General features: G+C 40.4%; 1 protein-coding gene across 2 annotated transcripts in view; it reads left to right on the top strand.

Annotated features, from left to right (window-relative positions):
* Positions 1 to 14,807, top strand: part of BRF1 (BRF1 RNA polymerase III transcription initiation factor subunit) — a 176,537-nt gene that overhangs the window by 34,937 nt on the left and 126,793 nt on the right. The window contains exon 3 of one of the 2 annotated variants that reach the window (XM_049828830.1): positions 10,536 to 10,709. In XM_049828830.1, coding sequence (XP_049684787.1) covers positions 10,536 to 10,709 — 174 coding nt within the window. The other variant, XM_049828831.1, reaches the window with a different exon arrangement.

Here is a 14,807-nt window from a genome sequence, read left to right as displayed (position 1 = left end):
TTTCTGCTTCCATTTTTAGATCATGTTTTATCTCTTATCCCTTTGATATCTTTAATAACTGCCTCTTTTTCTTCACCCCCCTCAACTACTTCTCTCTGCATCCTTTTTCCCTTGATGCTTTCTCACCATATTTCCATTTTTTTGAGGTAATTTAAGAGATTTGCCAATTAGTTGATATTTATGAAATGTTTACTTTTGGAATTACTCTGTCATACATCATCTTTGACTGTCAGTTGGGTAAGGTCTGGATGAGGAGAGAGTGCCCTTTGTTAGATTTGCATGTAGAATTAAGGGGGAAGAAAAGAAAAGAAAAAAAAACACCCCACCAACCCACAACCCAGAGCCTGAGACTAGCTTTGGGCTCACAGGCCTTTTTCAGTCCTGAAGAAGAAGCAGCAACCTTAAGTCAAGTACAGGTTGAGAGCAGAGTATTGGTATTAGTCTCTGTCAGTAAGGTCTTTCCTGCCTACACAGTCGGATGATGGAGAGTGGAAATAACGTAGCTCTAACAGTTGTATTTTGACAGAACAACTGGCGTGCAGAGGAGCACGGCTGAACTCTAGGGGAGGAAAATTGTTCTGCATGTGTCTGAGGACAAGTAAATTCTCAGACATGTTATAGAAAGTAAGTATTACAGGTGGACAAGGAAAGTAGGGAAGGTTCGCAGAAGCCTCTTGGCAAAAAAAGGGAAAGGCTGGACTGGTTTGTATAGCAGGGAAGGTGGATTAAACAGGAACATTATTATTTTTTTTTATTATTTTTGAAACAATCTTAGTATGTGTGACCTTAGCTAACAGTCACTGCAGCGCAGCTGAGAAGTGGTAATTGTTCAGCTGTGGTAACTCAATTACTTCTGCTCTTGTCCCTGTCCCCTTGGCCTTAGTGGCAGTTCTGGACAGGGGGATGCCTTCAGCTCCTGCATCCTCCTCATCCATGCGAAGCACCTTGACTCCCAGGGCTCCTGTCTGCTTCAGTGGTGTCTGCAAGACTCTGAAAAATGGCTCCTGTCAGTTTTCACTCTGCCTTGCAAAAGCCCTGATCTGCAGGGAAGGCACTAGAACTTGCTGTCAGCAAGCAGATAACGCTGCACTGATGTCCATGCTGTTTGCATCTGTAAAGTTTTCTATTGCAGCAATGGATCCATTTGTGTTTAGTCTTCATATTTGTTTTGTGTTAAAGATTTTGATAACTTTTACCAATACGCAACAGAATTTTTTTCCTATATTGTGCTGTATTCTTGAATTTTTCTAGCTGTGTAGATTGGTACTTGTTAGTTAAATGCTTTTTGCTTTGTAGGTATGAAACAAATTCTGATCTCTCTCATAATGCTAGAATTATGGGGTTTTAAAACTTAAAAAAAGTGATCTTTTCAAAACTGTCAGATTATGTAATGAGCAAATCTTTTGCCTTTTTTTTTCCCTTGCAGTGATGTAGAAATGATTTTGGATGGTTGAAGGTGGTGTTTGGATCAGCAGTAATGCTGTGTGACAGCAGAAATGTTTCATTTCTTGTTGTGACAAGAGTAACAATTGGTAATTGATAAGTGTGGGGAAAAAGCTTTACGTGTATATAGATACAGAAAAATCTCTAAGAATAACTGTCATTTAAACTGTAATTTAAAAAAAAAAAAAAAAAAAAAATCACTGTCCAAACAAAACAGAGGAAGATTAAAGCAAAGCCTAACTGATGGTGCTTTCAGAAGTAAATCTTGCATTCTCAAAAGCTACCACTACCTAAAAGTTCTTTGTATCTTAAATTTTTCTTTCTAATTCCCTTAATGTCAGATAGGTAAGGGCTGTGCTACATTAATCGTACATGTGCCTACAGTTCTTGCCAGTAGTGCAGTCTTCCAGCTGTTTTGACTTTGAAACAGCTGCAAATCTTATACGGGCAAAAAATTCAGCTGACAAAACTTTGGGATATGAAATAGTCCATATTTGCTTGCTTCCAAAATTAATCTTAAACGACCTGAAGCATTCTAATATGCAAACAACTAATGAACATATTAGCATTTGTTTAAACTGTGATAAGTCAGACTTTTATGTAAGCTTACTTGTATGAGAGGAGTGGCAAGGGCTGGGAGCAGTAGCAGGGAAGCAGGAGGAAGCATAGGGATAGTGTGTATTTTTCTCTTTGACCCATTTAGGCTGCAGTCTCATGTTCGCTTTAAGTTGATTCACATGTACGCTGCTGCTGACAGCATTTCTCCTCGCCCTAGCCACATTCTGCTGCCGTTAGTGCTTGGGAGGCTGCTTGTTGAGTTATATGAGGGAACTGGTCCAAATGAACATTTAACTTCTTGTTGTTTGAGCTGATTTTCAGCAGAGCAAGTTCCCTCATCTGTATCAGCATGCGGCCACGTAAATGTCGTGCCGGAGGTGGGAATGCTGTCTGCAGCAACAGCTTGGGCTTTAGCTTGACTTAAAACAATCATAATCCAATACCTTCAGATGCTAGTGAATCAACAGACTGGGTTTTTTGTTGTTGGCTTTTTTTTTTTTAATGTCAGCATTGGCTGTGGTTTTCCAACTCTTGACACCAGAAGTGAAGTTCAGTAAGGACTTCATTAGCATGAAGTTCTTTAGCTATATTAAGAAGAAAATTAAGCAAGGGTAAGAAGCAAGCAAGCAAACTGCTGCCTAAGGATGACAGGACAAGGTTAGCAATAGTTTAGGTGCAGTGCATGAATAAACTGTATGGCTTCTGTCTGTTGCTGAAGCAGGGGTAGCAGTTAGATGGATAATGGGAATGAAATGGCAGCAGTAGAACTACCACCTGTGAGGGAAGCAGAATTCCAGGAACTGAATGCAAGAAGTCAGAGGAACTGCTCACAATGCCAAATGTTTCAGAGTGGGTAAGGCAAATTAATTCAAATGGCCAGTTGCTGTATATGCAAAGAGGCTGCCCATGTGGGAGTGGTATCATACAATTGGGGAATGGAAAAAATGTTTGGGAGGAGGGAGCGGGAAAGTTATGTGGGCGCTTTATTTTGAGGGAATGAATACTTTCAGAGGTAAAGATAAGTGCTGGGAAGAGATGTTAACAGCAGATTTTCTAGGTGAAAGAAAAGTAGCTTAGTATCAAATATTTAAGAAGTGGTTGGAGTAGTGACCACGGTCTGGATTTTTAAGCTATCAATCTTAAAGATGCATGCAAGTCCTCTTTAGCTGAATGAATGAACATTTGACATGCAATGGAAGGGCTTTACCAGGAGAGACAGGGAGCTGCACCTGGTAATTGGGGCACTCTCATGGGAGGCAAAATGGATGGATTGGATTGTTGTCAGCAGGCAGAGAAATTGAATACAGGTCTCTGTGCTGAGATAGTCTGGTTCTGGCCCTAAGAAGATAAAGTGGAGGCATCAATCCTTCAGTAAACAGGTCTGGATTAAGTCCTTTTTTTTTATTTCACAAGGTTATTTTTAACAAGGATCAGTTTACTGGTTTGATTTTTCTGTGCATCCCCACAAACAGTTGTGCTGGCGCAGCTGGTGGAATATCACAGGGAAAGGGGCAGGAACTGTTTTACTCTGCTGAGATAACAGGAACAGAGCGTACCCTTGGGCTGTCCCCAAAGCAGGTCTGCCAGGTGACGCAGGCACAGGGATGCATCAGCTGGAGGAGGGCTGAGTGTGCACGGACTCGGTTGCTCAGTCCTGGGACTGACACATCCAGTGGAGAAACTGGGGAGTTCTCGTGTGGGACAGCATGGGTCTGGGGACGTGGGGTGCACCCACAATTAGGTGGTGGCAAAGTGGGGGTTTGGGGCTAGGCTGAAGTTAGGCAGGGTATGGGAATGAAGCCAGCATGTTTATCACATTCCTCGTAGGCAATTAGGTGTTACTGGGAATAACTCTTGGCTATGCTTAATAAAATTAAAGTTGGTATTGTGCTGTGTCAGCACTGCTGTAATGTCCTGCCGTGCTTCTACTTTTACTGTTCATCTGCCTTTTTCATTACAGGCTCACGGAGATAAAGCTGCTTCTCATTCACAGTATTGTGCATGTTGCTGGAAATGCTCGGTGTGATCGCTACAGCCATCGCCTTGGTTTCCTCCCTGCCTCCCCCCATTGTTTGGGCTTTAAATGTTTTCTTGTCTTTGATCATGGGACTCTACCCTTGATTAGGCTTCTGGGACCAGCCTTCATAAGAGTAGCCCTACTGATACTCCAGGACTTTCCCTGTTGTGGCTTTGTTTGTTTTACTTATTTGTAATACAAACAACATAGAAGCCTGGCATGGAGCAAAGAGCAGGAAATTCATTCAGGCTTTGAGCTGGGACTTGCTGAAATTGAAAGATATGACAAAGCATGCAGGGATGTCCACACATAAAAACTGCTTTGGGGTGTGGGGGAGGAGGAGTTCTTTTGGGGAGCCTTTTCAAAGAAAGAAAAGGAGTGAAAACCCAAATGCAGAATAAGGTCTGCACATAAAATTTAGTCAGTAAAGTAATTCAAATTCTGGAAATGAATACCCAAGCAAAACCCATCCAAAATGTTTCCTTTAATAGAATCTAGTGTTTGTTACCATAACAATCCTTTTTGCAAAAAAAGGATTAGTGCTGTTAACATGACTCCATTGCCTGATTCAGGTAGTGCTAGCTTCCAGGCCCCCTCGAGCAAATTGCAGAAAGGGGGGAAAATCTGTATGCCTGGATTTTGATGATGCAGTTTAGTATTGTAATAACAATTCATTTAAGCTCTGGCTGTGTACTGCTTGTCATTTCCCTGGAAACTTATGCTTCCTACTGAAAAGTACTACTTTGAAATAGCAGTGTTACAGTCTCTGTCAGTCTGAGGGGAGGGTTGCAGATGAGCAGGCAGAAGCCAGATGAGAGTAATATATAGCTGTAGCTGGTTGACATTACTGACTTTTAAGGGATCCAAAAAAAGGTATGATTCCTCTTGAATAGGGGAAGAGAACAAGATGTTTCTGTAGTAACGAGATCATAAAAGAAAGAAAATTGCTTGTAAAGAATGGGTCTGATTTTCCCCCCTTTTCTATTTTGCTTCTATTATAACTTAAGCTGCAGTTTTGCTATCAACTGCCTGTTGTGTAAGCATTTAATATTACCAAGATTTTCTGCAAATCTATTTTTGTGACAGTGATTGCTAGCCTACGCATTTTTTTTTGTAATAACCACTGTTTCCTCCATCAAAAGAATAGAAATTTTCTGAAATAAAAGGATAGTAGCATTCAGCGGTCTTATGTGCCAGTTCAAAGCATTGAGATTGGCATCGGTTGAGAAGATGATGGTGTTTCTTTCAGCATGCTGGGAGTAGATGGGTAGAAACACTTTTTTTAGTAGGCTTGGAACTAAAAACTGAAAAGCATCTTTTGTTTCTAGATGCAGATTCAGGAGTGTGATAAACTTTACTACTTGGTAGCCTGGGAACTTGATTTTGTGTATTGCTTACACAAGTGCAAGCTCCCCCCCCCCCCCCCCCCCCGCTGCCCCCCTGCCCTTGGTTCCCTCCACCCCAATGGTATGATGAGCCTTTGAGAAATAAATGGAAACTGCCTGGTATGTGTCCTATATGTTGCGAAATTTCTGTAGTTTATAGACTTTTGTTCTTTTGCTTTTTAAAGGAAAAAATTTAATGTTTTACTGGTGAGGGTAGGGGGAGGATTTTTGTAACCTTTCTGATGAGCTTCTGCTGCCTTTTTAAAAAGACATTATTCCTTGTCCTTCTCCCAAAGATACTTAGACACCACTTTAATGCTATCGCTAAATTGCAAGGGCAGCATGAAATGTAAGCTTTGACCTTAAAGGCTCTATTTATTTTGATTTAAAATAAGAATCCCAGGATCTGTCAAAAACCTGTAAGGCCCAAAAGAGGCAACTCTTTTTGCAAGTTACTAATAAAAGATGAACCTACTAAGAGACTTGTTTTACCCCTGTATATTTTGTTTATGTGTTGTACTGTCGCCTAGTAATTTAGAAAAAAATGCAATATTTATTTCTGACTGTTCCACATAATGATATTCTTTTATAGTACTGAGATAGTAGTAAGTTTTTAGAGTATCGTCCCACTCAAACTTTTTAAAAAAACTGTTCTACTGCATAAAATGGATCAGAAAGTCAGAAGGCTGTTGTCCTGAGTTTTGTTTTATAACCCAGAGCACGACAGGGTTTAAAGGTGTGGCAGCTCTTTTCTTTTTATTTTCTTTTCTATCCAGTAGAGCAGTTCAATTCGTTTGAGTTTCTAACACTGTGATGTAATTCGGTGAATACAGAGTTGAGCAGATTACTAATAAATTGCTTTGTAATGTCGGATATTCCCACTGTTTTGGCTGAGATCATAAGGCTTGTTGCATTCTTCCAGATAGCTGGACCAGCTCACTGCACACTGGGACCATATGGTCAAACTGGCGGAAAGGGCATTAGCCAGCCATTGGGGCTGATTGAAGCCATGCTGGTAGTCTAGAGCAAATGATAGAGACAGTCAGGAGATAAACAGCAAATGGAAGGTTATAAAATGCCACCCAGCTAGCAAGGAGCAGTGGGAGTGGGAGTACGTTCAAGGGCTGATAGACACAATGTGGTATTGTAGGTTTGCTGGAGGGAATTGTTCATCTTCCCAGCCCTGTAGCTTGGCAGCTGCTCTGCAGCTTCTCCCTGCACTGGCCATACTGCTGGGGGAGCAGTCACTCACGTAAGAAGGTATCTGAATGCTTAGCAAGGTTTGTGGCTACCATTGCACAGTTAGGAGGACTTTTCATGATGAGGACTGGCAGTATGAATGGGTATTTGGTCTCTGTTCACGTTTGTCAACAGTAACTGGAGCATTGGATAGAGAATTTATTTTGATCAGTTATTTTCTTATGCCCAGTTTCTCCAAGTATGAACATCTGCTTTTCAGATACCAACAGATTAAGTTGCTGTATTTATAGTTAAATATTATGGAGACACATTTTTCAACTCTGGAAATGTCAGATTGGTGAGATTGGCAGAAAAGGTTGGAAGTCACAAAATTACATGCTTTTGATTGTCATCTGACTGGGATGAGGGCACTGTACAATAGTTTGGTACTGAGGTACTGGGCCAGTAGCCATTTAGTCCATACCTGCCTTTTCTTGAAGTTACCTTTTGAATGGAGATGCTTCTTGCATCTGTGAAGGAGCCAGAAGGGCTAGTATCTTCTGTTCCCTGTGGAGAAATCTAGAAGCATGATTGCTAATGCTGGCTTTTCTAGCTTTTTTTTTTTTTTTTTAGTGTTACATAAGATACCAGAAAAAAAGAATTTTGTTGTCATGTTAAATTCAAGGGGCGGGGGTGGTGGTGGAGGAACAACAAAGCTTTTGATCTTTCTTTAGTAAATAGGAAACTGGTTACAGAATGCAAGTATCTTAGATGATGCTATAAACAGTACATTTTTTTCTCTCTCGTAACAGATAAGGACAAAACCAAGTTAGTTATCAAGATGCACATAATTTCTAAGACACTTCTTGTCCTGTGTTAGGTTTTTCATTTTGGGGATCAATGGCAGTGTAACAGTTGCCTTATTTTTCCACAAACTGTATGACTGACGTAATACTACAAAGCAACTTTAAGGGAGTACTAGCACACAGAATTAAAGCCTTCACTGGTCTGCTGAAGGTTGATTAAAACATTCAAAGAAACAGCATTTCCTAAGTGGACAAGCACCTTTCTGTGCTCTTAGATCTCTTTGGTATTTGTCAGTAGACAAAGACTGGTCACCCCTAAAGTAATTGCATTTTAAAATATTGATGCTGGATGAGGAGCTCAGCTAAAAAAGCATATATTACTCAAACAGGCATGCTGTTTACCTAGGATGGATTATGATGAATTGTATTTCAACATTTGAAATTAAGAAAAGGTTAAATACTCAGAGAATATTAATAGTACCTTGTGGATGGGACCAGCTCAGTGGGAAGAATAGCCTGTGAAAGAAATGAATTTCAAATATCTTCCTCAATACGATTTTTTTCTCTTCTGGTGTGTTCTTTGTTTCTGAAGTGCCCTCTGAGGTGCGGAGCCCTGAATGAGAGTGGTGTTCTTGATGGAAGGTTTATCTCATAACGGGGACGGGCCAGGGGAGTGTTTGGGGGGGGGGGGAAGTCCCATGGTTGGTTGTCCTGTTCTTACTTTGCATCTCCAGCTCTTTTGGGCTGTTCTCTTGTGTGTGCCCAGGACCACATCAAATGCTGCTGTGCTGGTGGCATGGGAAGCTTCCTCATCACCTCTTCTTGCTTGGTGGCTTGCACCAACCTGGTCCTTGTGGAGCCAGGTGGGCCCTGCGTACTGGTTCCACCAGTAGCCCAAGAAGCATTCAGGAGCGCATGTAGTTCTTTCTTGGCATAGGAGCCACTGTTCTCTTTATGTTTTCAGAAAAGCTTTACTTAAAAGAAAAATTGAGGCAACACTTAAAACTGTTGAAGTTGTTTCTTGTTACCAGCTGCCTTTGAGGACATTGAATTGGACCATCTTACTTAAAGGGAATGCTGCCCACTTGCTGCTGCAGTGATTCCAGTCTGGATCTCCCTGTAGCTGAGGGAGAGGTAGATGGGCATGATCATGGCTAATTTTTTGATTTTTTTTTTTTTTTTTTTTTAAATGATGGTACATCTGCATGTACTGCCTAAAATCTCTAAAGATGACAGTTCTTTGTGTCCTCAACTCGAGAGCTGTGTGTGGCAAAATACAAGCAGATAAAATAGGAAGCTTAGGTGATAGGAAGAGGCGGCTTTCCATAGCCTTGCTGATCCACGCTGGCCTCTGCGGTGGACTTGTTTGGGGAGGGGTTGATCAGGGAAGCTGCTTTGCTGCCACTGCAAAAATGAGTTTTAGTACTCAAGGCTAAGTGCAATTTCCGCCCCCCCCCCCCCCCCCCCCCCCCCCGCCTCCGATGAGTACAAACTGATTCTTTCTTAGGGACGTAAGTCTTGATCCAGCTTTGGTGTACAGGTTGTAGAGTGTGAAATAAAATTCAGGGGAGGGTGAGTGCTAGTTAGTAGCTTAATTTTGGGGTGATGTAGTATTTTTATTTGAGGCTGGTGAGTGCCAGTCCAGGGCCTGCTGATGGCAGTGGAAAAGCTATTCGCTTAACGGGCTTTGGATTACTCTTGAGTAGCTTATTGTACCCACGCCTCCTGCGGAAGGTGACATATCCTTCCTCTGTCGTTACTTCTTCATCCAGATGTGTTACACCTACAACAAGGAGATCTTGTTGGTGAGTGCACTAATTGCCACTTGTGCAGGAAGGACAAGCTGTTGCTTTGTGACAGCTCCTGTTTGGCCGGAGTCTCGCTGGCCCTGGCTGTGTGTCTGGAGTCACTTTTTATTAAAGCGGAATTGAAGCAGCGTCTTTGGCAGAAGGTTGTTCGGAGGTTAAGCATTTTTACTCTGTTATTAGTGATGATGGTGTAGGGGTTTGCGTAAAATTAAGACGAGCAGTCTGTGCAGGTGTTCTAGTAAGCATCGCGTGGTCGCCATCACTTTTTGTGAGTAATGGTGGCTGAGGCACACGGCAGGTGTCGTCCCCCCTTCAGCAAAGCCACTTGCGGTATCTCTGAAGGGAACAGACGAGCGTTTCCTGTAAATACACGTACTGGAAACATCTGCCCGGCACATTGAATTAAAGGATTTTTCTTGATGTGCCATCTGACCCCGTATGCTGAGGAACTTCAGCGCTCTGTTTTCCTCATGACTTCCCCCACCCATCTTTTTCTTAAGCTGTGTTTTCGGCACACTCTTCCAAAGCTGGAGCTGTGAGGACAGACCGGACCTCGTTTCCCGCATCTGTCCCAGCAGCTGTACCGCTTCCTGCCATGAATCATCTGAAACACACTTTTAAAAAATTGTTTTATTTAAGGGTGAAGGCACATTTGTTTTCCTGAAGCCACAGACTAATCTCAGCAGTCTGGCAGCCAAGCCTTAAATGAAGGCTCGGGTGCGAAAGTGTTCGGAGGAAGGAAGTGCCTCCCGTCGGTGGTGATCACGGGCAAGCCGGAGCAGAGCTGCTTTCCTTGTGGGCTTTGGTTGTGGTCAGAGGAACTGCAAGCTTCATCACTTCTTGGAGAGCTGCAACAAAATGTCTCCTCTGTTTGCACGTCGGTGTCAAATACGCCACGACCTCCAGTTTTCAGAAGTTCATCGCTACAGCTAACCAAATGCTAATTGTCAAGCGATGTTAAGGGAGGCGGGCATAATCTTTTGTCTGAGCAGTCTTGGCTATGTTTTGGATCCTCTCTGGGGCAGATGTTTGTGGCTTTGTTTTCCAGGGCTCATTGATTGCAGGTATTTCAATTCTGACAGTCCGAAACGAGACCTTTTTTTGTCCTGAGGAGCTGAGGATATATAGTTCCTGAAACTTGAGAGGTTATTGTATTTCACACAGAGATGAAATCCAAAATCCACCCCCTCAGTTTTGTCTTTAAAAAAAGAAAAAGAAAAAAAAAACCCCAAAACCAAAAAAATACCCCAAAGCCCCAACCCAAAAGCACATTAACTATAAAGTTGTTAAGCATTTTCTTTTTTTTTTTTTTTTTCCTCCCCCTTGTTAATTTTTCTAGGGAAACGTCAGATTCACCACTTGGGAAACCAGCTTCAACTCAATCAACATTGTCTGGATACTGCCTTTAATTTTTTCAAGATGGCTGTGAGCAAACATCTAACCCGGGGGAGAAAGATGACCCACGTAATTGCTGCATGTCTCTACCTGGTGTGTAGGACAGAAGGAACTCCTCGTATCCTTTTGCATTTAAAAAATAAAAATAAGTAAATAAAAGACATACTTTTAGAAAGTCAACTATCCCAGTTAGACCTTGTTCCAAAATTTGAAAAGGTAAGTGGTTAGGAGCTGACTTTGTCACTGTTGGTTTTATATAATGAAGTGAATAGGAGTTTTTCCTGTGGTTCAAGTAAAATTTTTCCCTTTCGAAATGTACAATACTTAGTATTTACAAGCTATAGAGTCACTCTGCCTCCCATCGATAACTCTGAATTTCTTCTTTCTCAACATTCTCTTGTAGTATAAAATTGCACTTTTCCTGTGCCTTGCTAGGGATTACTTGTTTGTGGTGTATTTTATTTGTTTGGTTTGTTTTTTTTAAAGCAAATGAAAATTAACCCCAAGTCTCCTGCAGTGTCAGCATTAAAGATTAGCATTCAGTGAGTTTTCCATCAAGTTATTTGGATTTCCGTCTTTTAATGATTGCTGGAACGACAGTATCCCTCCTGTTTCAGTTTTGAGGAAGAAGGCATTTGATAAATTCTGAAATTTGCTCAAAGATTATACAGGAAATCAGTGGCTGGAGGTGGGACTGCACACAGGCCAGATTTGCAAATGGGTACTCCTTGCTCTACACCATCCCTATTTTTGTTTAGTAGAACTTCATTAAAATCCATGTAAACTTTAAATACTGATGACCATCCAAATTTATTTGTTGTATATATTTTTATTTCTTTTATGTTGTGTTTCAGTTGCTGGAATTTGGAGTTTAGTATCAAGCAATTACTTCTGTGTCACTTTAGTTCTTTTCTACTTTAAAACAGTATGTGCATATCAGTATTCTATTTGATTTGATGCTTTTTCTAAATTGCTGTTCTCATTCTATATTTTAGCAGTTGAACAGCTTAGCTTTCCTTTTAAGATTGAGGCTATTGGTTTTTTTAGTTTCAGAAACTACATTCATTATTCTAAAATTAGTGCTTTCTGATAGTGTTGTAGTCATTGCATTTGCATGTTTAAAAAACATGGTTTTGCAGGAATAATGGGATTAAAAGGAAGGCATGCCTATTACTCTGGTCTCTTCTAATGTAAAGTCTCTGAACTTTTGAACAGTATAACTCTATCATTACCATAAAGACAGTGTTGATTTAAAAGCATTACCAATATTTCTTTTATGCCTGTGTCACATTTTTAAAGTAATTTATTTACAGTTGTTATTTGATACTACTGAATGGTAGTCTAGCCATAATATGCAAATCTATTTTTCCCCACTGGTAGTGATAAAAAAACATTCGAAGCAGTATAAGCTGTAAGAAGCAAATAGATATGTTGTAATGTAGCAGCCATCTGTGGAGCAAGTGTGGCTAAGTTTTCTAGCAAAAAAAAAAAATAAATCCATTGCTTCTTTTACATCCTCCTTTAAAGTATTGCAGCAGGTATCTTGGTTATATGCAAGATATATTGGTCTAGTTGACACTTCATAAATACCTAAATTCATTCCCCAACTTTTTTTGTTAAATGGAGATAATATCCCATGTGAAACTTCATGTAATATACTAGGAGTAAAGTACGAATAAGACTGCAAAGATGGGCTCTGTCTTTCTATATCAATATCACAAAGCACTCCATCTTCGTTTGCATGGTTACTGTGCTACCTGGGAATCAAGAAGTGGTAGTGCATGACTGTATGGCTCAATTTGTTAGTGTTGACTTTTTTAAAAAATCCATTAGATAAACTTTATTTTGTAGTTGAAAGTAAGAATTTAACTGTGTTACTTTGGGAGAGAGCGTTCAGCTTCTGCCTGGGTTCTGCTGGTTTGTTGTTGGTTTTTGTTTGGGTTTTTTTTGTTTGGTTGGGTTTTTTTGCATTTGAAGTCCAGTGTAGTTGAAAAACAAACCCCAAATAAATTATGGATTCTGAACACTGAAATACAATTTCCTTTTCTGGTATCTTACTCTTTCTTTAGAAACTTGAAAACCTGAGAGCCACAGGTGCCTATTGCTGACCTTTGAAATTAAAATATGTTCGAGCCTCCATAGATTAAGTATTATGATCATTATCAATGTGCGATATTTGTTTCCAGCCTAGATCTGGCAATATAGGAATGTGCTACAGGAGGCAGGCGTGTTCCCAGGGCCTTTGGTCCAGAGGGACCAAGAGCAGGTGTAGAGGATGGCCGTGTGACAAGCTGCTTTGGCGAGAATGAAGATGCACATTCAGGGTAAAAAGCTTGCAGTTGATTTTGGTGTTCTGGAGAAGCCAGCAGAGGATGGCATGCAAAGAGGAGAAATATGCTGTATAATATACTGTACAAAGGACATACAGTATTTGTAACACATGAAGATTTATGTACACTCCTAAGTAGATTTACCGAGTTTAAAGTGTTCACTGTCATTGTGTTGGTTATAGAACTCTTATGAAGAAATCTGGGAGAAATTTAGAAAAGGAAGTTAAAGACTGGAGATCAGTGAACATATTTTAGAGGAAAGAGATAACATGGAAGAAGTAGTGAAGGGCAGCCAGCATACTTAGAGCTCAAAGGCAGCACCTTGGTTTTGGGTTTTGCCCAAATGAATTAGTGGGGTGACTCGGGAGTCATAGAGGCAAGAGATGTTATCTAGGAACAAATTAGTCTCTGAAGTAGAAGGCAACATGTTTCTTAAAAAATTTTATGGTAGAAGGAGCAAAGTATGTATGTGGCCTGGAGAGCTACAGGAGCAGATGTACTGGGATGTAGTAAGGGGCTGAAGCAGCAAGAAATGTTGTATTCTCTCCAGCGGCAGAACCAAAGGAGTGGGAAGCATTTGGAGAGGGAAAACAGGATTTAATTGTGTCTGCATTGAGTTCAGTTTGAGGGAGTGGAATGTATTTATCTGACATGGATATCTGCTTATTCTTCTTTTTTCATAATGTACATGTCGCCAGTGAGCCTCTGTGAAAATGTGAGGAAAATTGTAGCCAAGTCTACTAGTGCAGTCTGAATTATGCCTGAATAAACCTCAGCCTGAAATGGGAAAACATTAAGTTCTACTTGGTTCTTATACGTTGATTCATTAATGAAAAAATGCAAAATAGTTCAGTAACACAATTTTTTTTAATCTGAAGAAATAGTTCTAGAACTTGGAGAACATAAAATGTTATTTATCTAAAGTGCAGGTTTTATTTATAGTTCTTTAGAAAGTGTAATATATTGTTTGAGGTCTGAATTGAATTTACATCAGTTTATGGTTTTTATTAGCTTATTTGACACAAAACCCTACAATGCAGGAACTTTGACATAGCTTTTCATCTGCCTTGCTTATATTACTTGTCAGCATTAATGTTTTAAAGGGAAGATGGCTTACTATCTATTTGCTGAATTTGGGAGGTGTTTCATCCTTTTGATGAGCTAGCTATAAAACCTGAAATTCTCTTTATAAAATGTGTCTATATTATCAGTGTCAGAAGTAAAGGTATAATGCAAAAAATACACCTAAAGAAGATAGTGATTTTTAAATCCTCAGGTTTGATGGAACCAGTTGTCCTCCTTCCAGAGGCTGAGTGATGCTGAGCATTTCCATTGACATCTGACTTTAGCTGGCACTGCCAGCACTCTGGGCATTTCAGACTCTGGCTCCTAATTTATTTCTTGGAATAGTAACAGTCCTTGGTTGTTTCTCTTTAATGTTTTGAACAGCTTTTCCACCCCTACATATGTTTGAATGGAAACAAAGGGCTCTTTAGCTGGTCCTGCCTTCCTGAGAGAGAGAACTTGGGAAGAGCTGGGCAGGGTGTTTGAGTGACTTATGGGCTCGGCTGTAACCTGTGGCTGCGCTAGGGTCACTCGGGAACAATGAGAGCCTGGCCAGGATTTTTCAGGTGGGATATTGGCTTGTTTTAATCAAGGAACATTTCATTCTGTTTGCAATCCTTTTTATTGTACACAACTGTTAGAAAGACGGTACAACTGTCCACTGTTTTGTTTGTAATATTTTCCAATGCTACCACCTGTTGTTTTTTTTTTTTTACAGCAACACTTTACATGGTAAATGTCTTTTATCCCCCATACACTCACCTTTTTTTTTTTTTTTTAATTTATTTATTTTCCTTTGAAGCTCTCTGGAAAATGCACCC

Source organism: Accipiter gentilis, chromosome 25 (assembly GCF_929443795.1).
Source record: "Accipiter gentilis chromosome 25, bAccGen1.1, whole genome shotgun sequence".
NCBI lineage: Eukaryota > Metazoa > Chordata > Aves > Accipitriformes > Accipitridae > Astur > Astur gentilis.
This window is presented reverse-complemented; position numbering and strand designations above follow the sequence as displayed.